The following is a 22,174-nucleotide window of genomic DNA, read 5'->3' on the forward strand; positions in this document are numbered from 1 at the left end:
ATATATATATATATTACAATATATATCTGTTCTTTTCAGATTCTTTTCCATTATAGGTTATTATAAGACATTGAATATAGTTACTTATGCTATATAGTAGGAAATTGCTGTTGATTTTATATATTGTAGTATGTATATGTCAAACCCAAATTCCTACTATATCCGTCCCCACATTTCCCCTTTAATAACCACAAGTTGTTATAATATGTCTGTAAGTCTATTTGTTGTGTAAAATAGTTCAAAATAGTTTATTTGTATCATTTTTTAGATTACATATATGTGATATCATATAATATTTGTCTTTCTTTGATTTACTTCACTTAGTATGATAATCTCTAGACCCCATGTGACTACAAATGGCATCATTTCATTCTTTTTTATGGCTGAGTAATACAGAAGTGGTCAAACAGGAGACGGCAAGAGTGAATGTCGACATTCTAGGAATCAGCAAACTAAAATGGATTGGAATGGGTGAATTTAACTCAGATGACCATTGTATCTACTACTGTGGGCAGGAATCCCTTAGAAGAAATGGAGTAGTCATCATGGTAAACAAAAGAGTCCAAAATGCACTACTTGGATGCAATCTCAAAAACGACAGAATGATCTCTCTTCTTTTCCAAGGCAAACCATTCAATATCACGGTAATCCAAGCCTGTGACCGAACCAGTAACGCTGAAGAAGCTGAAGTTGAACAGTTCTATGAAGACCTACAAGACCTTTTAGAACTAACACCCAAAAAAGATGTCCTTTTCATTATACGGGACTGGAATGCAAAAGTAGGAAGTCAAGAAACACCTGGAGTAACAGGCAAATTTGGCCTTGGAATACAGAATGAAGCAGGGCAAAGACTAATAGAGTTTTGCCAAGAGAACGCACTGATCATAACAAACACTCTTCCAACAACAGAAGAGAAGACTCTACACATGGACATCACCAGATGGTCAACACCAAAATCAGATTGATTATATTCTTTGCAGCCAAAGGTGGAGAAGCTCTATACAGTCAGCAAAAACAAGACTGGGAGCTGACTGTGGCTCAGATCATGAACTCCTTATTACCAAATTCAGACTTAAATTGAAGAAAGTGGGGGAAAACCACTAAACCATTCAGGTATGACCTAAATCAAATCCCTTATGATTATACAGTGGAAGTGAGAAATAGATTTAAGGGACTCGATCAGATAGAGTGTCTAATGAACTATGGACTGAGATTGGTGACATTGTACAGGAGACAGGGATCAAGACCATCCCCATGGAAAAGAAATGCAAAAAAGCAAAATGGCTGTCCGAGGAGGCCTTACAAATAGCTGTAAAAAGAAGAGAAGCAAAAAGCAAAGGAGAAAAGGAAAGATATGAGCATCTGAATGCAGAGTCCAAAGAATAGCAAAAAGAGATAAGAAAGCCTTCCTCAGTGATCAATGAAGAGAAATAGAGGAAAACAACCCAATGGGAAAGACTAGAGATCTCATCAAGAAAATTAGAGATACCAAGGGAACATTTCATGCAAAGATGGGCTCGATAAAGGACAGAAATGGTATGGACCTAACAGAAGCAGAAGATATTAAGAAGAGATGGCAAGAATACACAGAAGAACTGTACAAAAAAGAGCTTCATGACCCAGATAATCACAATGATGTGATCACTCACCTAGAGCCAGACATCCTGGAATGTGAAGTCAAGTGGGTCTTAGAAAGCATCACTATGAACAATGCTAGTGGAGGTGATGGAATTCCAGTTAAACTATTTCAAATCCTGAAAGATGATGCTGTGAAAGTGTTGCACTCAATATGCCAGCAAATTTGGAAAACTCAGCAGTGGCCACAGGACTGGAAAAGGTCAGTTTTCATTCCAATCCCAAAGAAAGGCAATGCCAAAGAATGCTCAAACTACCACACAAGTGCACTCATCTCACACGCTAGCAAAATAATGCCCAAAATTCTCCAAGTCAAGCTTCAGTAGTACGTGAACCATGAACTTCCAGATGTTCAAGCTGGTTTTAGAAAAGGCAGAGGAACCAGAGATCAAATTGCCAACATCCCCTGTATCATGGAAAAAGCAAGAGAGTTCCAGAAAAACATCTATTCCTGCTTTATTGACTATGCCAAAGCCCTTGACTGTGTAGATCACAATAAAATGTGGAAAATTCTGAAAGAGATGGGAATACCAGACCACCTGACCTGCCTCTTGAGAAACCTATATGCAGGTCAGGAAGCAAAAGTTAGAACTGGACATGGAACAACAGACTGGTTCCAAATAGGAAAAGGAGTACATCAAGGCTGTATATTGTCACCCTGCTTATTTAACTTATATGCAGAGTACATCATGAGAAACGCTGGGCTAGAAGAAGCACAAGCTGGAATCAAGATTGCCGGGAGAAATATCAGTAACCTCAGATATGCAGATGACACCACCCTTATGGCAGAAAGTGAAGAGGAACTCAAAAGCCTCTTGATGAAAGTGAAAGAGGAGAGTGAAAAAGTTGGCTTAAAGCTCAACATTCAGAAAACTAAGATCATGGCATCCGGTCCCATCACTTAATGGGAAATAGATGGGGAAACAGTGGAAACAGTGTCAGACTTTATTTTTCTGGGCTCCAAAATCACTGCAGATGGTGATTGCAGCCATGAAATTAAAAGACACTTACTCCTTGTAAGGAAACTTATGACCAACCTAGATAGTATATTGAAAGGCAGAGACATTACTTTGCCAACAAAGTTCCTTCTAGTCAAGGCTATGGTTTTTCCAGAGGTCATATATGGATGTGAGAGTTGAGCTGTGAAGAAAGCTGAGCGCCAAAGAATTGATGCTTTTGAACTGTGGTGTTTGGGAAGACTTTTGAGAGTCCCTTGGACTGCAAGGAGATCCAACCAGTCCATTCTAAAAGAGATCAGTCCTGGATGTTCATTGGATGGACTGATGCTGAAGCTGAAACTCCAATACTTTGGCCACCTCATGTGAAGAGTTGACTCATTGGAAAAGCCCCTGATGCTGGGAGGGATTGGAGCAGGAGGAGAAGGGGACAACAGAGGATGAGATGGCTGGATGGCATCACCAACTCGATGAACATGAGTTTGAGTGAACTCTGGGAGTTGGTGACGGACAGGGAGGCCTGGTGTGCTGTGATTCATGGAGTCGCAAAGAGTCAGACATGACTGAGCGACTGAACTGAAATGAATATAGAAGTAGGCCTTGTTCAATGAACAATGCAAAGAAATAGAGGAAAACAACAGAAGGGGAACGATCTTCAATAAAATTGGAGATATCAAAGGAATATCTAATCCAAAGAAGGGCACAGTAAAGGGCAGACTAAAGACGTTGTAGAAGCAGAAGAGATGGAAAGAATAAACAGAAGAACTGTGCATAAAGATCTTAATAACCCAGATAACTATGATGGTATGGGCACTCACCCAGAGCCAGACATTCTGGCATTTGAAATCAAGTGGGCCTTAGGAAAGCACTGCTATCAATAAAGCTAGTGGAAGTGATGGAATTCCAGCAGAGTTACTTAAAATCCTAAAAGATGATGCTATTAAAGTTATGCACTCAATATGTCTGCAAATTTGGAAGACCTAGCCATGGCCACAGGACTGGAAAAGCTCAATCTCCATCCCAATTCCGAAGAAGGGCATATTAAACAAGATTCAAACCATCAGACAACTGCACTCATCTCCGATGCTAGTAAGGTTAGGCTCAAAATCCTGCAAGCTAGGCTTCATCATTATGTAAATCAAGAACTTCAAGATTTTCAAACTGAGTTTAGAAAAGGCAGAGGGACCAGAGATCAAACTGCCAATATTGCCTGGATCATAGAGAAAGCAAAGGAATTCCAGAAAAACATCTACCTCTGTTTCATTGACTACGCTAAAGCCTTTGACTGTGGATCATAACCACCTGTGGAAAACTCTTAAAGAGATGGGAATACCAGACCATCTTACCTGTCTCCTGAGAAATCTGTATGCTGGTCAAGAAGTGACAGAACCTTGTATATAACAACTGACTGGTTCAGGATGGAGAAAGGAGTACGACAAGGCTGTTTATTGTCATCTTGTTTATTTAACTTATACACAGAGCCCATCGTGAAGAAATACCAGCCTAGATGAGTTACAAACTGGAATTGAGATTGCCAGGAGAAGTATCAACAATCTCAGATATGTGGATGACACCACTCCAATGACAGAAAGCGAAGAGAAACTAAAAATCCTCTTGATGAGGGTGAAGGACAAGAGTGAAAAAGCTGGCTTAAAGCTAAATATTAAATAACCAAGATCATGGCATCTGGCCCTATCACTTCATGGCAAATAGAAGGGGAAAAGGTGGAAGTACTGACAGATTTCCTCTTCTTGGGCTCTAAAATCACTGCAGATGGTGACTGCAGCCATGAAATTAAAGACAATTGCTTCTTGGCAGGAAAGCAATGAAAAAACCTAGACAGTGTGTTTAAAAGCAAAGACATCACTTTGTCTACGAAAATCCATATAGTCAAGGCTATGGTCCTTCCAGTAGTCATGTATGGTTGAGAACGCTGAGTGCTGAAGAAGTGATGCTTTTGAACTGTGGTGCTGGAGAGTCCCTTGGACTGCAAGGAGATCAAACCAGTCAATCTTAAAGTAAATCAACCCTGAATACTCATTGGAAGGACTGATACAGAAGCTGAAGCTCTAATACTTTGGCCACCTAATGTGAAGAGCCAACTCACTGGAAAAGACCCTGATGCTTGGAAAGATTGAAGGCAGAAGGCAAAAAAGGTAACAGAGGATAAGTTGGTTGGATGGTATCACTGATGCTATGAACATGAACTTGGGCAAACTCCAAAAGATGGTGAGGGACAGAGAAGCCTGGTGTGCTGCAGGCCATGGGGTCTCAAAGAGTCGGACACAACCTGGTGATTAAACAACAATATTCCACTCTATATATGTACCACATTTTCTTTATGCATTCATCCCTCAGTGGACATTAGGTTGCTTCCATGTCCTGACTATTGTAAATAGTGCTGAACATTTGTGTGGATATATATTTTTTAATTGTCCCAGAGTGGGATCACTGGATCATATATGTAACTCTATTTTTAGTCTGTTAGTGAACCTCCATGCACTTCTCCATAGGATCTATATGCTTTACATTTCCATCAACAGGGTAGGAAGGTTCCATTCTCTCCAAACCCTCTCCAGCATTTTATTTTATTTTATTTTATTTTTAAACTTTACAATATTGTATTGGTTTTGCCAAATATCGAAATGAATCTGCCACAGGTATACCTGTGTTCCCCATCCTGAACCCTCCTCCCTCCTCCCTCCCCATACCATCCCTCTGGGTCGTCCCAGCGCACTAGCCCCAAGCATCCAGTATCGTGCATCGAACCTGGACTGGCAACTCGTTCCATATATGATATTATACATATTTCAATGCCATTCTCCCAAATCATCCCACCCTCTCCCTCTTCCACAGAGTCCAAAAGACTGTTCTATACATCAGTGTCTCTTTTGCTGTCTCGTATACAGGGTTATTGTTACCGTCTTTCTAAATTCCATATATATGCGTTAGTATACTGTATTGGTGTTTTTCTTTCTGGCTTACTTCACTCTGTATAATAGGCTCCAGTTTCATCCACCTCATTAGAACTGATTCAAATGTGTTCTTTTTAATGGCTGAGTAATACTCCATTGTGTATACGTACCACAGCTTTCTTATCCATTCATCTGTTGATGGACGTCTAGGTTGCTTCCATGTCCTGGCTATTATAAACAGTGCTGCGATGAACATTGGGGTACACGTGTCTCTTTCAGTTCTGGTTTCCTCAGTATGTATGCCCAACAGTGGGATTGCTGGATCATAAGGCAATTCTATTTCCAGTTTTTTAAGGAGTCTCCACACTGTTCTCCATAGTGGCTGTACTAGTTTGCATTCCCACCAACAGTGTAAGAGGGTTCCCTTTTCTCCACACCTTCTCCAGCATTTATTGCTTGTAGACTTTTGGATCGCAGCCATTCTGACTGGCGTGAAATGGTACCTCATAGTGGTTTTGATTTGCATTTCTCTGATAATGAGTGATGTTGAGCATCTTTTCATGTGTTTGTTAGCCATCTGTATGTCATCTTTGGAGAAATGTCTATTTAGTTCTTTGGCCCATTTTTTGACTAGGTCATTTATTTTTCTGGAATTGAGCTGTAGGAGTTGCTTGTATATTTTTGAGATTAGTTGTTTGTCAGTTGCTTCATTTGCTATTATTTTCTCTCATTCTGAAGGCTGTCTTTTCACCTTGCTTATAGTTTCCTTTGTTGTGCAGAAGCTTTTAAGTTTAATTAGGTCCCATTTGTTTATTTTTGCATTTATTTCCCAAAGCAATTTATAGATTCAATGCAATCCCTATCAAGCTACCAATGGTATTCTTCACAGAGCTAGAACAAATAATTTCACAATTTGTATGGAAATACAAAAAACCTCGAATAGCCAAAGCTATCTTGAGAAAGAAGAATGAAACTGGAGGAATCAACCTACCTGACTTCAGGCTCTACCTCAAAGCCACAGTCATCAAGACAGTATGGTACTGGCACAAAGACAGAAATATAGATCAATGGAACAAAATAGAAAGCCCAGAGATAAATCCACGCACCTATGGACACCTTATCTTTGACAAAGGAGGCAAGAATATACAATGGATTAAAGACAATCTCTTTAACAAGTGGTGCTGGGAAAACTGGTCAACCACTTGTAAAAGAATGAAACTAGAACACTTTCTAACACCATACACAAAAATAAACTCAAAATGGATTAAAGATCTAAACGTAAGACCAGAAACTATAAAACTCCTAGGGGAGAACATAGGCAAAACACTCTCCGACATACATCACAGCAGGATCCTCTATGACCCACCTCCCAGAATATTGGAAATAAAAGCAAAAATAAACAAATGGGACCTCTCCAGCATTTACTGTTTACAGACTTTTTGGTTATAGTCGTTCTGACTGGTGTGAGATACGCCTCACTGTAGTTTGCATTAGCTTTTCTCTATAGTCAGCCATGTTGAGTGCCTTGTCAAGTGCACGTTGGCCATCTGTAGGTCTTCTTTGGAGAAATATCTCTTTAGGACTTCTGTCCACTTTTTGACTGGGTTGTTTTTGTTTTTGTTTGTTTGATATTGAATTGTGCGAGTTGTTTGTATAATTTGGAAATTCATCCCTTGTCAAATGCATTGTTCTAAATATTTTCTCCCAATCCATAGGTTGTCTTTTCATTTTGTGTATGGTTTCCTTTCCTTCTTATTTACTAAGTCTCATGTTTTTTCTTTTGTTCATCCATAAACATAAAATATGAAAATGCAGGTCTTTCACAAAACTCTGTCTATAAGGAAGGCCACCACTTTCGACTTCAGCCTCTGTAGTTGGTACAGTACTGAAACACTTGCACATCCCTTGCAGAGCCACAGCCCTGATGCTCCTTGGTGCCCCAGCCCCACCCTGGCCCCCCCTGACCCCTCTCCTGAGACCACCCTGAACCCCCACAGTGCAGAGCTAATGCTGATTGGCGGGGAGTCTCCAGGACCCCATTCCACCCTGCTCTGTGTCTGTGCTCCCATGCTACACCACTTGTCCAATATTTTGAGTATCACCTCTGCTTATAACTATTTCATGTATTAGCATCACAGATGCTTTCTATGATTGATTTACTGGGTCAAAAAAACATTCCTTAATAAACACCTATTTTATGAACCAGTTCTAATCATAATTGTGAAGATAATGCAGCGTGGGCATAAAGCTGAGGGCAGGTTTGCGAAGGGTAAATGATAACATTCTCCTTAATGTAAGAACCCTTGGCACTGATATTTTGTAATCATGTCTCAATCTTGGATTTGCTTTTCTCTGTGTACTTGACAGCTGCAACCCCTGGGCTGCAACATGATTAATGTTTCCAGTGATGAGCACGGGATTATTCCAGACTCCCTCAGAGAAATACTTTCCAAATGGGAACCAGAAGATTCAAAGGACCCTGAGAAAAACAGCCCCAAATGTCTTTACACTGTCCCAAATGGCAACAACCCCTCTGGGAACTCATTAACAGCTGAGCGCAAAAGGGAAATCTATGAGGTATTTTCAAAGAAGGTGTTACGTACTTGTGTTCTTGTTTCTTTCTGACTCTTTAGAAGAGTACTCTCAAGTTCCTTCTCTTATTAGCCCCTTGCTCACAATGAAGATGGTTTTTAATAAAACAAAGTCATCTATACCAGTGTTGCCACAAATTTAAACACAAGAATTTACTACAGTCTGGTTGACTATGATGTTTCTTTCCCTTTAATTGATATTTTCACTGAAAGAGATGCTACTCTTGGTGGGATGTTACACTCACCTCTTACACCCATCTCTTCTTTCTGTCTTCTCTTCATCCCCCACCTCCACCCCATACAGTGGCTCCTACCACCCACGTTACTCAAACCCACCATCTCCTTGGCCACACTCCCTCCCTGACCTGTGAGCACTTTGGAGTTACCCACCCCGACCCCCACACCAGCCCTTGACATCCTTCCTGCTCTAGTGTGGACCTACAGTTCCTCCTCCAGCCGCTTCACCCCACACTGCAAACAGTATCAAAGTCCTTCACCTGCCACATGCAATGATGGAACCTGGGCCTCTGTGTAAGGCTAGGGTCTCTCATATCCTTCCTTCTGTCCCTTAAACATCTATGCCTTCTAGAAACTTCTGTCCCTAAAACATGCCAAGTATTTTCTGCCTCCAGGGCCATTGCTCCCTGCTCTCAGTCTAAACATCTCCCCCAGCATCTGCACAACTGATCCTTCCGGTCAGCCTGAGCTCTCCTGCAGCTTCCCTGTCTCTCTCTCAAACATCAGCCTCTTCAACCATCTGCCGGGCCCTCAGAACCTCCCACCTGATCCTCCTCTGGTCACTATCTAGGAGCTCAGGTTCTGTCTTTACCACCAGAATGAAAGTTCTGTGAGGACAGAGCCTTTAGGGCTGGTTCCCCCTCCTAGGACAGCGGGGCCTCAGTAGTTGCTGGGATGAATGAATGAGTGAGTACAAAGAACTTTGATACCAAGTGATTTTCATCTTAGATAACTCTTAAGAAATAAATATGCTCCTTCAACCTTTTTGTAGCTCGCAAGAAAATATGACTTCCTCATCATAGAAGATGATCCTTACTATTTTATGCAATTCAACAAGGTAAGTGATGGTATCAACTCCACACACAATCAGTAGACAAGTGGTTGTAAGTTACTGCACTGCTTTGATTTTAACCTGGATCCTGAGTGTTTTCATCTCTGGAGGCTTACTTTTTTTCTAGAAATTCCCTACTTTTAGAAGAGTGGCTGGCTCTCTGTGTCAGGCACATGAAGGAACATGTGAGTCAAGGTGAGGGTCGTCTTGACTCCACATCCTGATCGTAGTTCCATAGATGGTACCAGGGATGTGCAGTGGGTGTCTCCTGGGGTGTCAACCTCAGTCTCTCAGGGGAGGCTGATGGGATGGAGGACTTGGGAGCTGTGTTCCGAGAAAAGGCAGAGGGCTGTGCTCAGTCAGTGATGTACTGTGAGCAGAGGAGGGCTCTCCTAGCATCATGCTCCCTGCCTGCCATCCCTGTCGCGTAGGGATGGGAATGCACCTGCACAATAAAGGACTTCTAGATCCTTCCCCAGTGTCCACGTGCACCACTGTCCCCGAGCACTCTTCCCTAGGAGACAACAGTAATGGCCCAGACTCCAGCGCCCAGTTCCTCAAAATCTAACACTAGAATTGCTCTCAGGGCTGCAGAGAACAGACACACGGATTCAGTCCCCACTACAAATCTACTGAAAAGAAACACAATTCTTGGCTTTTTATCTATTTGCCTATCATGTCTGCCTGCCACCCACCCTAAACACGACCATGACCCCCTTCCCTGTGGGCATTTACTTTGAAATAAATGTGGAAGGTTCGGCATTGCACGCTGACTACATGGCTCATCTTCATTTATACTTTTTCAGGGTTTCTGGTTGTTCTAAGGGTCAGCATTCCCTTTCTAAACAGCCCTGCATGCTGATGACCCTCTTCGTTGTGGTCTTTTCCAAACTAGTTTTCCTGGAATCCTTCCTGGGAAACTGTTCATCCTGGATCTCAAGCCTTGGGACAAGGAGGTCCTAGGTGAAGTTTCCCCACTCTGCACAAAGTAGGGATACAGACTCTAACAGATATAAATATTGTATGTATCTTCCATTTCAAGCCCTGGGCACCGACATTTCTCTCCATGGACGTGGATGGGCGTGTGATCCGAGCTGACTCTTTTTCCAAAGTCCTGTCCTCGGGGTAAGGTCCTGGCTCTGCCTTCAGGCTGCAGATAAAGGTGACAGGGCTGCCCCTCAGCATCTTTAGTGCAGACAGTTCTTCTCACTTAAGATGCTTGTACACATTCACCTTAACACATCTGTTAGATTATTACTATTACTAACAGATTTTCTCCCAATCCATCCTCAGTGGTCAAATTAAGTTATAGGTGTAGGAGGACTGCCCAGGTTTTTGGTTGCATGTATGAAAAAACACATTTAGAAATATATGGTCAGATATGCATTCTAAGTGTACAATTAAATTTAAATCTGTATTTTAAATAAGAAGTAGTGTCACTAGAAGGTGTTAACTGTCTAGATTCCTTTGTCCCCAGGTTACAACCTCCCTCCCCATGAACTCAGTAACATGATGTTAACTGATGTAGCAGGGTTGATAATATGCCTTTTCTGTCTTTGTGCAGGTTGAGAGTAGGGTTTATAACTGGTCCAAAGCCCTTGATCGAGAGAATTGTTTTACACATACAAGTTTCAACATTGCACACCAGCACTTTTACTCAGGTAAGGACAATTTCAGTTCAGTTCAGTTCAGTTCAGTCGCTCAGTCGTGTCCGACTCTTTGTGACCCCATGAATCAGAGCACGCCAGGCCTCCCTGTCCATCACCAACTCCCGGAGTTCACACAGACTCACGTCCATCGAGTCGGTGATGCCATCCAGCCATCTCATCCTCTGTCGTCCCCTTCTCCTCCTGCCCCCAATCCCTCCCAGCATCAGAGTCTTTTCCAATGAGTCAACTCTTCGCATGAGGTGGCCAAAGTACTGGAGTTTCAGTTTTAGCATCATTCCTTCCAAAGAAATCCCAGGGCTAATCTCCTTCAGAATGGACTGGTTGGATCTCCTTGCAGTCCAAGGGACTCTCAAGAGTCTTCTCCAACACCAGAGTTCAAAAGCATCAATTCTTTGGTGCTCAGCCTTCTCCACAGTCCAACTCTCACATCCATACATGACCACAGGAAAAACCATAGCCTTGACTAGACAGACCTTTGTTGGCAAAGTAACGTCGCTGCTTTTGAATATGCTGTCTAGGTTGGTCATAACTTTCCTTCCAAGGAGTAAGCGTCTTTTAATTTCATGGCTGCAGTCACCATCTGCAGGGATTTCAGAGCCCAAAAAAATAAAGTCTGACACTGTTTCCACTGTTTCCCCATCTATTTCCCATTAAGTGATGGGACCGGATGCCATGATCTTCGTTTTCTGAATGTTGAGCTTTAAGCCAACTTTTTCACTCTCCTCTTTCACTTTCATCAAGAGGCTTTTGAGTTCCTCTTCACTTTCTGCCATAAGGGTGGTGTCATCTGCATATCTGAGGTTATTGATATTTCTCCTGGCAATCTTGATTCTAGCTTGTGTTTCTTCCAGTCCAGCGTTTCTCATAATGTACTCTGCATATAAGTTAAATAAACAGGGTGACAATATACAGCCTTGACGTACTCCTTTTCCTATTTGGAACCAGTCTATTGTTCCATGTCCAGTTCTAACTGTTGCTTCCTGACCTGCATACAGATTTCTCAAGAGGCATGTCAGGTGGTCTGGTATTCCCATCTCTTTCAGAATTTTCCACAGTTTATTGTGATCCACACAGTCAAAGGCTTTGGCATAGTCAATAAAGCAGAAATAGATGTTTTTCTGGAACTCTCTTGCTTTTTCCATGATCCAGTGGATGTTGGCAATTTGATCTCTGGTTCCTCTGCCTTTTCTAAAACCAGCTTGAACATCAGGAATTTCATGGTTCACATATTGCTGAAGCCTGGCTTGGAGAATTTTGAGCATTACTTTACTAGCGTGTGAGATGAGTGCAATTGTGCGGTAGTTTGAGCATTCTTTGGCATTGCCTTTCTTTGGGATTGGAATGAAAACTGACCTTTTCCAGTCCTATGGCCACTGCTGAGTTTTCCAAATTTGCTGGCATATTGAGTGCAGCACTTTCACATCATCATCTTTCAGGATTTGAAATAGCTCCACTGGAATTCCATCACCTCCACTAGCTTTGTTCATAGTGATGCTTTCTAAGGCCCACTTGACTTCACATTTCAGGATGTCTGGCTCTATGTCAGTGATCACACCATTGTGATTATCTGGGTCGTGAAGATCTTTTTTGTACAGTTCTTCTGTGTATTCTTGCCATCTCTTCTTAATATCTTCTGCTTCTGTTAGGTCCATACCATTTCTGTCCTTTATCGAGCCCATCTTTGCACGAAATGTTCCCTTGGTACCTCTAATTTTCTTGAAGAGATCTCCAGTCTTTCCTATTCTGTTGTTTTCCTCTATTTCTTTGCATTGATCACTGAAGACAATTTAGGAAATTTAGGAATTTAGGACAATTTAGGAAACAGGAATGTCTGAAATCAGATCATAAAATGGATGCGGGCAAATAAGACAATGTGAAGGTGTCAGGGAGTGAAGTCATTTGACTGCTTCTCTGTTTCCCTATGGGCTGAATTAGAAGATCAGATATACCACAGATGTTTACTCCAAAAGGCAAAGAGATTTAAATATACCTGAGCTGTTTCAAGGTGTAGACCAAGCTCCTAGAGTCAGAGATCTTATTCATCTTGTGTCCTGGCATCTAGTTCAGGAACCCCATAAAAACTCATCAGGACGGAAGAGGTTTGGTGAAGTAACACACCATTATTTCTAGAGGCTGTGCAGGGTGGCAGTTATTGAATGGATCTGGGCCTGGACGTTCTGACTTGAGTCCAGGATTTGTGACCAACAGTGATCACAGGAAATTTAACTTCACCTAATGCCTCAGTCTGAAAAGGCAATGGCACCCCACTCCAGTACTCTTGCCTGGAAAATCCCATGGATGGAGGAACCTGGTAGGCTGCAGTCCATGGGGTTGCTAAGAGTCGAACACGACTGAGCGACTCCCCTTTCACTTTTCACTTTCATGCATTGGAGAAGGAAATGGCAACCCACTCCAGTGCTCTTGCCTGGAGAATCCCAGGGATGGGGGAGCCTTGTGGGCTTCCGTCTATGGGGTTGCACAGAGTTGGACACAACTGAAGTGACTTAGCAGCAGCAGCAGCAGCAATGCCTCAGTCTCAATATGAGTACAGAGAAATAACGGCCTGTCTAATAAGGGTATTGCAAAGACCAACTTTGCTGAAATGTATGGTACAGCAGTTTCTTGGATATACCAAGGACCATAAAAATATTTGTTATTATTGTTGTCATTGTTATTAAGCAACATTGTTATAAGTCACCGGCCCTATAAAGCTTGGTGCAGGTTATTGCATCTTCTTAGTGTGGTTTGTACATAATCAAGAGTGATTTGCTGTTACATTTGACAAAAAGTACATTTTAGAGGATGAACCTTGTTACTGTCTCATGCCTTTTAGCTCCTGGTATCACAGCTTCTGCATCAGTGGGGAGAAGAGGGCTTTCTGACTCACATCGACAGGTACTGTATTTTAGGTTCCATAGTTTATATAGAAATGGACTTCACTTGATTAATTTTCTGTTTTGAATTATTCCAAAACAATGGAAAAATCACAATGATACAAAGTTTACTACCTGACAGGTCAAACAAATATGCTCTATTCCCTCAATGAGTTTCAACATTTTCATCAAGATACAAAATAGATTCTTATAGACTGGACTCCAGAGCCTTTTGGTTTCTACAATCAGTGTAGCAAACACATATTTTTCATTGTTTTCTTCCTCTAGGGTTACTGATTTCTACCGGAAGCAGAGGGATGCATTACTGGCGGCAGCAGACAAGTGGTTAAGTGGTGAGTAGAACACACATCCTGTCCTGGGATGAACGAGCAGCAGTCCTTCTGTGAGTGAGTGATACTATAGAGTATTGTTAATAACCCTGGGGAAGGAAATAGGGTCCAGGCCTATTCTGGTCAAGAAAATGTTACTCTAGGGCTTCTCTGGTATGCAATGGTTAAGAATATGCCTTGCAATGCAGGGGACACCTGTTCAATCCCTGTTCTAGGAAGATCCCATATGCCCCAGGCAACTAAGCCCAGGCACCATGACTATCAGACTGGCACTCTAGAGCCCATGCTCTGCAGCATGAGAAGCCACAGTGATACGCCTGTGCACGGCAACTAGAATAGCCCCTGCTTACCACAACCAGAGAAAGCCCACACGCAGCAGCAAAGATGCGACGCAGTCAGAAATAAGTACTTTTCAAAAACGAAAGTGGTACCCTATAAATAATGTGAGAAGCAACAGCAGTAACCCTGCTGCAATTACAGCACTTCTACTACACCTAACTGCTGCACAGAGTGTGTGGTTTAAAGAAGAAAAGACCAATCAGTCTAACAACCAACCAGCAATAAGCTACTGAGAGCCAAATAATCTCTGAACCAAAAAGGTTCCCAAAATGTTGCTCCAAAGAGAAGAGGAATTGTGAAATCAACAACATAATTCTTTCTGACTCTATAAAAACAAAATACTGCAATCTTTGGCAGGTTTTTCATTACAGATGATGGGCCTTTTAATCATTAACTTCATTTATCTACTATCTAATCTTTTATATTGCTAATTTGATTTCAGGATGGTTTAGATTTAATTTTCTATTAAGGAAGAAAGTAAAATGAATTTCATGGCTTTAATTACACCACTAAAAATGCCTTTGGCAAAAATAATGGTGAATACACAGTGAAGTGAACATGGCTCAGTCCGACTCTATGTGACCCCGGGGACTGTAGCCCACCAGGCTCCTCCGTCCATGGGATTCTCCAGGCAAGAATACTGGAACGGGTTGCCATTCCCTTCTCCAGGGATCTTTCCGACCCAGGGATCAAACCCAGGTCTCCTGCATTGCTGGTGGACTCTTTAGGACTCAGCCACCTGGGAAGCCCTAATACAAGGTATCAATTCCTTATTTCCATCATACCTTCTTCCCTATGAAGTCCTGGTAAAAATACAATTAGTATTTTTTATAAGAGTACTATTTTACCACACTGTAAAGTTGAAAAAAGGTTTTAATCAACAGCAAGTTCTTTTTTTTAAATGGTAATAATTAAAATCAAAATAATTTTCTTCCTTCTTGGTTTCTCTATCCAATTCAATGAAACATAAAGCCTACAAATGCACCCAGAATTCCTTAGTTTTAAGTATGACTTTTATAACTAATTACATTCTGATAAAAATGTCAATTCATTACACTTCTGAACAATTTACTGAAACACTAATAAGATTCTAGAAGGAGTTGAGGAATCCTCTCCTACAATTTGAAAGAGACATGTATGCCTTAGGGACAGCTCTAAGGAAGAGAGATGGGCATGACACAGGAGTTTCTGCATGGCCCTAAAACCCACTAAAATCCTATACATACACATGAGTCCCCTTTCTCCCTTTCAAAACTTCCCCTCACTTTTTGAAATAAAACTCAGAACATCCAATTTCAGGACTCATAAAAATACATTTTTTAAAATTCTGTCACTGAAGGAACTTTTTTGGAAATGCTGCTGCTGCTGCTGCTGCTGCTAAGTCGCTTCAGTCATGTCCGACTCTGTGCGACCCCATAGATGGCAGCCCGCTAGGCTCCCGCAGCCTGCTAGGCTCCCCCATCCCTGGGATTCTCCAGGCAAGAACACTGGAGTGGGTTGCCATTTCCTTCTCCAACGCATGAAAGTGAAAAGTGAAAGGAAAGTCGCTCGGTCGTGTCCGACCCTCAGCCACCCCATGGACTGCAGCCTACCAGGCTCCTCCGTCCATGGGATTTTCCAGGCAAGAGTACTGGAGTGGGGTGCCATCGCCTTCTCCATTGGAAATGCTAGTTTACAATTACTGTCATTTGTCATTTAAGTGATATAACTGACATCATGAAAACTGGACTCAGAAAATATTTCTTCTCTTCTTTTCTTTGTAGGTTTGGCAGAATGGCAAGTTCCTACTGCTGGAATGTTTCTGTGGGTGAAAATTAAGGGCATTCATGATGTAAGAAAACTGATTGAAGAAAAAGCCGTTAAGAATGAGGTAAGACAGGAGGAAAAGCTAAACTTTTTCTGTAATTTCTTAATAAAAATTGTGAGATGTTTATCGTTGCCAACTAGCACAAGGCATTACATTTGCCTATCAGATACACTATCTCATTATTAAGATCACGATAGATTTTGGGTTCCAGATTTAGTCTCCTAAGTAGGGGAAATACAGTCATTCAGCTCAGCTACTGGTTATCTTAGTGGCCAGAGCACAGTTTTGGGAGCCACAGTCCTTGGGTGTGAATCCCAGCTCCAGTCCTTCATGATATGTGGTGTTGAGTCTCATCTGAAAAAAGGAGATAATAGGAATCTCTCGCTATCATGAAAGGAATCAACATGGAAAAAACTCCTAGACTAATGCCTGGCACATAGTAAATGCTTGATAAGTGTTAGCCATTAGTATTTAAAATAGAAGGGTTTTTCCCTTATGAAAGTAAAGCACACTCAGGGTGGCATTGTACTTCATTAAAGCATAATGTCACTTTTTAATTTTTATTTGATATTGAGGTATAGTTGATTTACAGTGCTGTGTTAGTTTCAGGTATACAGAAAATTGATTCAGTTATACATAGGCATATATTTATGCCTTTCAGATTCTTTTCCCATATTAGAAAACGGGTTATTATAAGATACTGAGTCAATTCCCTGTGCTATACAAGTAGGTTCTTATTGATTATTTTACATATGGTAGTGTGTATATGTTAATTCCAAACTCCTGATTTATCCTTTCCACACACACCACCACCATTTCCCCTTTGGTAAACTTTTCTGAATCTCTGAGTCTGTTTCCGTTTTAGAAATAAGTTCCTATGTATCATTTTTTTTTAGATTCCATATACAGTTTAATCACATATTTGTTTTTCTCTGTGTGATTTCACTTAGTGTGATAATCTCCAGGTGTATCCATGCTGCAAATGGCATTATACTAGACCATTCAGGTATGACCTAAATCAAATCCCTTATGATTATACAGTGGACATGAGAAATAGATTTAAGGGCCCAGATCTGAGAGATAGAGTGCCTGATGAACTATGGAATGAGGTTCGTGACATTGTACAAGAGACAGGGATCAAGACCATCCTCATGGAAAATAAATGCAAAAAAGCAAAATGGCTGTCTGGGGAGGCCTTACAAATAGCTGTGAAAAGAAGAGAAGCGAAAAGCAAAGGAGAAAAGGAAAGATATAAGCATCTGAATGCAGAGTTCCAAAGAATAGCAAAAAGAGATAAGAAAGCCTTCCTCAGCAATTAATGCAAAGAAATAGAGGAAAACAACAGAATGGGAAAGACTAGAGATCTCTTCAAGAAAATTAGAGATACCAAGGGAATATTTCATGCAAAGATGGGCTCGAAAAAGGACAGAAATGGTATGGACCTAACAGAAGCAGAAGATATTAAGACGAGGTGGCAAGAATACACAGAAGAACTGTATAAAAAAGATCGTCACGACCCAGAAAATCACGATGGTGTGATCACTCACCTAGAGCCAGACATCCTGAAATGTGAAGTCAAGTGGGCCTCAGAAATCATCACTACAAACAAAGCTAGAGGAGGTGATAGAATTCCAGTTGAGCTATTTCAAATCCTGAAAGATGATGCTGTGAAAGTGCTGCACTCAATATGCCAGCAAATTTGGAAAACTCAGCAGTGGCCACAGGACTGGAAAAGGTCAGTTTTCATTCCAATCCCAAAGAAAAGCAATGCCAAAGAGTGCTCAAACTACCGCACAATTGCACTCATTTCACACACTAGTAAAGTAATGCTCAAAATTCTCCAAGCCAGGCTTCAGCAATATGTGAACCATGAACTTCCTGATGTTTCAGCTGGTTTTAGAAAAGGCAGAGGATCCAGAGATCAAATTGCCAAAATCCGCTGAATCATGGAAAAAGCAAGAGAGTTCCAGAAAAACATCTATTTCTGCTTTATTGACTATGCCAAAGCCTTTGACTGTGTGGATCACAATAAACTGTGGAAAATTCTGAAAGAGATGGGAATACCAGACCACCTGACATGCCTCTTGAGAAATCTGTATGCAGGTCAGGAAGCAACAGTTAGAACTGGACATGGAACAACAGACTGGTTCCAAATGGGGAAAGAGTACGTCAAGACTATATATTGTCACCCTGCTTATTTAACTTATATGCAGAGTACATCATGAGAAACGCTGGACTGGAAGAAGCACAAGCTGGAATCAAGACTGTTGGGAGAAATATCAATAACCTCAGATATGCAGATGAAACCACCCTTATGGCAGAAAGTGAAGAGGAACTCAAAAGCCTCTTGATGAAAGTGAAAGTGGAGAGCAAAAAAGTTGGCTCAAAGCTCAACATTCAGAAAACGAAGATCATGGCATCCGGTCCCATCACTTAATGGGAAATAGATGGGGAAACAGTGGAAACAGTGTCAGACTTTATTTTTCTGGGCTCCAAAATCACTGCAGATGGTGACTGCAGCCATGAAATTAAAAGACACTTACTCCTTGGAAGGAAAGTTATGACCAACCTAGATAGCATATTCAAAAGCAGAGACATTACCTTGCCAACAAAGGTCTGTCTAGTCAAGGCTATGGTTTTTCCTGTGGTCATGTATGGATGTGAGAGTTGGACTGTGAACAAGGCTAAGCCCCGAAGAATTGATGCTTTTGAACTGTGGTGTTGGAGAAGACTCTTGAGAGTCCCTTGGACTGCAAGGAGATCCAACCAGTCCATTCTGAAGGAGATCAGTCCTGGGATTTCTTTGGAAGGAATGATGCTAAAGCTGAAACTCCAGTACTTTGGCCACCTCATGCGAAGAGTTGACTCATTGGAAAAGACTCTGATGCTGGGAGGGATTGGGGGCAGGAGGAGAAGGGGACGACAGAGGATGAGATGGCTGGATGGCATCACTGACTTGATGGATGTGAGTCTGAGTGAACTCCGGGAGTTGGTGCTGGACAGGAAGGCCTGGCGTGCTCTGATTCATGGGGTCGTGAAGAGTCGGACATGACTGAGCGACTGAACTGAACTGAACTCAATAGTACCACATCTTCTTTATGCATGCCTCTGTGACTACTCTCTAAAGTGCTTCAGTGAACAGTGAGGCATATATAACTTTTTGAATTTTGGTTTTCTCCAGACATTTTCCCTGAAGTGGGACTCCTGAATCATACAGTAGCTCTATTTTCCGTTTTTTAAGGAATCTCAATACTGTCCTCCATAGTGACTATACCAGTTTACTTTCCCACCAACTGTGTAGGAGTGTTCCTTTTTCTCCACACCCTCTCCACCATCTATTGTTAGTAAAATTTTTGATGATGGCCGTTCTGACCTGTGTGAGGTCATTCCTTATTGTAGTTCTCATTTTTCATTTCTCTATTAATTAGTGATGTTAAGCATCTCTACATGTACTTTTTGGCCATTTGTATGTATTCTTTGGAGAAATGTCTATTTAGATCTTTGGTCCATTTTTTTATTGGGTTGTTTGATCCTTCTGATAATGAGCTCATGTGTTGTTTATATATTTTGGAGATTAATCCCCTGTCAGTCACATTGTTTGAAAATATTTTCTTTCATCCCATAGACTGACCTTTTATTTTGTTAATGGTCTCCTTTGCTGAATAACTTTTAAGTTTAATTAGCTTCTATTTGTTTATTTTGCTTTTATTTCCCTTACTGTAAGAGGTGAATCCAAAAAGATACTATTGAAATTTATGTCAGAGAGTGTTCTACCTATGTTTTCCTCTCAGAGTTTTATAATTTCAGGTCTTACATTTAGGTCTTTAATAAATTTTGAGTTTATGATTGTGTATAGTGTTACAGAATGTCCTAATTTTGTTTCTTTATATGTATCTCTCTGGTTTTCCCAGTATTATTTATTGAGGAGACTGTCTTCTCTCCATTTTACAGTCTTGCCCCTTTTGTCGTAGATTAATGGGTCATAGGTGCATGAGTTTATTTCAGGGCTTTCCATACTGTTCCATTCATCTATATTTCTGTTTTTGTTTTTGTTTTTTTTTTTCACCAGTACCACACTGTCTTAATTACTGTAGCTTTGCATTATAGTCTGAAGTCAGGGACCCCAAGTCCTTGACCTCTCTTTTTCTTTCTCAGGATTGCTTTGGCTATTTGGGGTCTTTTGTGTTCCCATATATATCTTAAGATTTATTTACTCTATGTCTGCAAAAAAAAAAAAATGCCATTGGCAATTTGATAGGTATTACATTAAACTTGTAGATTGTCTTCGGTAGTAGAGTCATTTCAACAATATTGATTCTTATAGTCCAAGAACATGGTGGTGTATCTTTTCATTTGTTTGTGTCATCTTTGATTTCTTTCATTAGCATCTCATACTTTTAGAATTCAGGTCTTTTGAGGCCTTGGTTAGGTATGTGCTATGCTGTGCTTAGTCACCCAGTCATATCTGAATCTTTGCAACCTCATGGACTGCAGCCCGCCAGGCTCCACTGTTCATGGGAATTCTCTAGGCAAAAATACTGGAGTGATTTGCCATTCCCTCTTCCCGTGGTTAGTTATATTCCTATGTATTTTATTCTTTTTGATGAGATGGTAAATGTGATTAATCCTTAATTTCTCTTTCTGATCTTTCAGTGTTATAGAAGTTAACAGATTTCTATGCATTAATTTTTACCCTACAACTTTACCAAATTCATTGATGAACTCTAGTAGTTTTCTAGTATCATCTTTAGGATTTTCTATATATAGTACCATGTCATCTGCAAACAATTTTAGTTTTACTTTTTCCTCTCCAATTAGGATTCATTTCTTTGTCTTCAATTTGATTACTATGTATCTCAGTGTGTTCCTCCTTAGGTTTATCCTGTATGGGACTCTGCACTTTCTGGACTTGGGTAAATGTTTTCTTTCCCACATTAGGGAAATTTTCTGCTATTTTCTCTTCAAATACTTTCTCAGGCCCTTGCTCTCTCTCTTCTCCTTCTGGGACCCCTATAACGCTAATGCTGGTGCATTTAAAGTTGTCCCAGAGGTGTCAAATTGTCCTCACGTCTTTTCATTTTTTTTCTTTAATCTGTTGTGTGACAGTGGTTTTCACTATCCTCTCTCCTAGCTCACTTATTCATTCTTCTGCCTCATTTATTCTGCTATTGATTCCTTCTAGTGTATTTTTCTTTTCAGTTATTGTATTGTTTAACTCACTTCTTTATGTCTTCTAGATCTTTGTTAAACGTTTTCGTATCTTCTTGTTCTGTGCCTCTATTCCTTTTCTGAGATCTAGAATCATCTTTAGTATCATTCCTGTGAATTTTAGTGGGGTAGATTGCCTATCCCCACCTCACTTGGTTGTTCTGAGATTTCATCTTGTTCCTTCATCTGGAACATATTCCTCCGCCATCTCATTTTTTTTAACTTTCTGTGTTTGCAGTTTTCATTCAGCGGGTTGCAGGGTTATAGTGCTTCTTTGCTTCTGGTGTTAGCCCTCTGGCAGATGAGGCAGGTATAAGATACTTATCCAGGCTTCCTGGTGGGAGGGGATGTTTCCTGCCCACTAGCAGACAGGGCCATGTAAAGGGGTGTGTTCAGAGGTAGTTGTGAGCTCAGCAAGATTTTAGGCAGTCTGTCTGCTGATGGGTGGGGCTGTGTCTCCATCCTATCGGTTCTGTGACCTGAGGTGTCCCAGCACTGCAGCCACTGTTGGGTGGGGCCAGGTCTTGGTGTCAGGGTGACAACCTCCAGGACAGACCATGCCAATGAGGACTCTCCAGTACCACTGCCACCAGTGTCTTTGCCCCCACATTAAGCCACTTCTGCCTCCCACTCACCACACCTCCCACCCAGTAGACCCACAAAGACACACAGGTAGGTGCATTCCAGGCTCCTGTGAAGTCACTGCTTTTACCCCCTGGGTGCTAGTGCGCACGAAACCTCCTTTGTGCCACTCAAGGGTG

General features: G+C 41.2%; 1 protein-coding gene across 1 annotated transcript in view; it reads left to right on the plus strand.

Moving 5' to 3' along the window:
- LOC102270370 (kynurenine/alpha-aminoadipate aminotransferase, mitochondrial) overlaps positions 1–22,174 on the plus strand; it is a 36,668-nt gene that overhangs the window by 7,617 nt on the left and 6,877 nt on the right. The window contains exons 5-11 of the mRNA XM_005892566.1: positions 7,874–8,083; positions 9,107–9,172; positions 10,209–10,291; positions 10,731–10,827; positions 13,670–13,731; positions 13,998–14,062; positions 16,162–16,268. Coding sequence (XP_005892628.1) covers positions 7,874–8,083; positions 9,107–9,172; positions 10,209–10,291; positions 10,731–10,827; positions 13,670–13,731; positions 13,998–14,062; positions 16,162–16,268 — 690 coding nt within the window. The remainder of the gene's footprint in view (positions 1–7,873; positions 8,084–9,106; positions 9,173–10,208; positions 10,292–10,730; positions 10,828–13,669; positions 13,732–13,997; positions 14,063–16,161; positions 16,269–22,174) is intronic.

This window comes from Bos mutus, chromosome 8, assembly GCF_027580195.1.
Source record: "Bos mutus isolate GX-2022 chromosome 8, NWIPB_WYAK_1.1, whole genome shotgun sequence".
Taxonomy (NCBI): Eukaryota; Metazoa; Chordata; class Mammalia; order Artiodactyla; family Bovidae; genus Bos; species Bos mutus.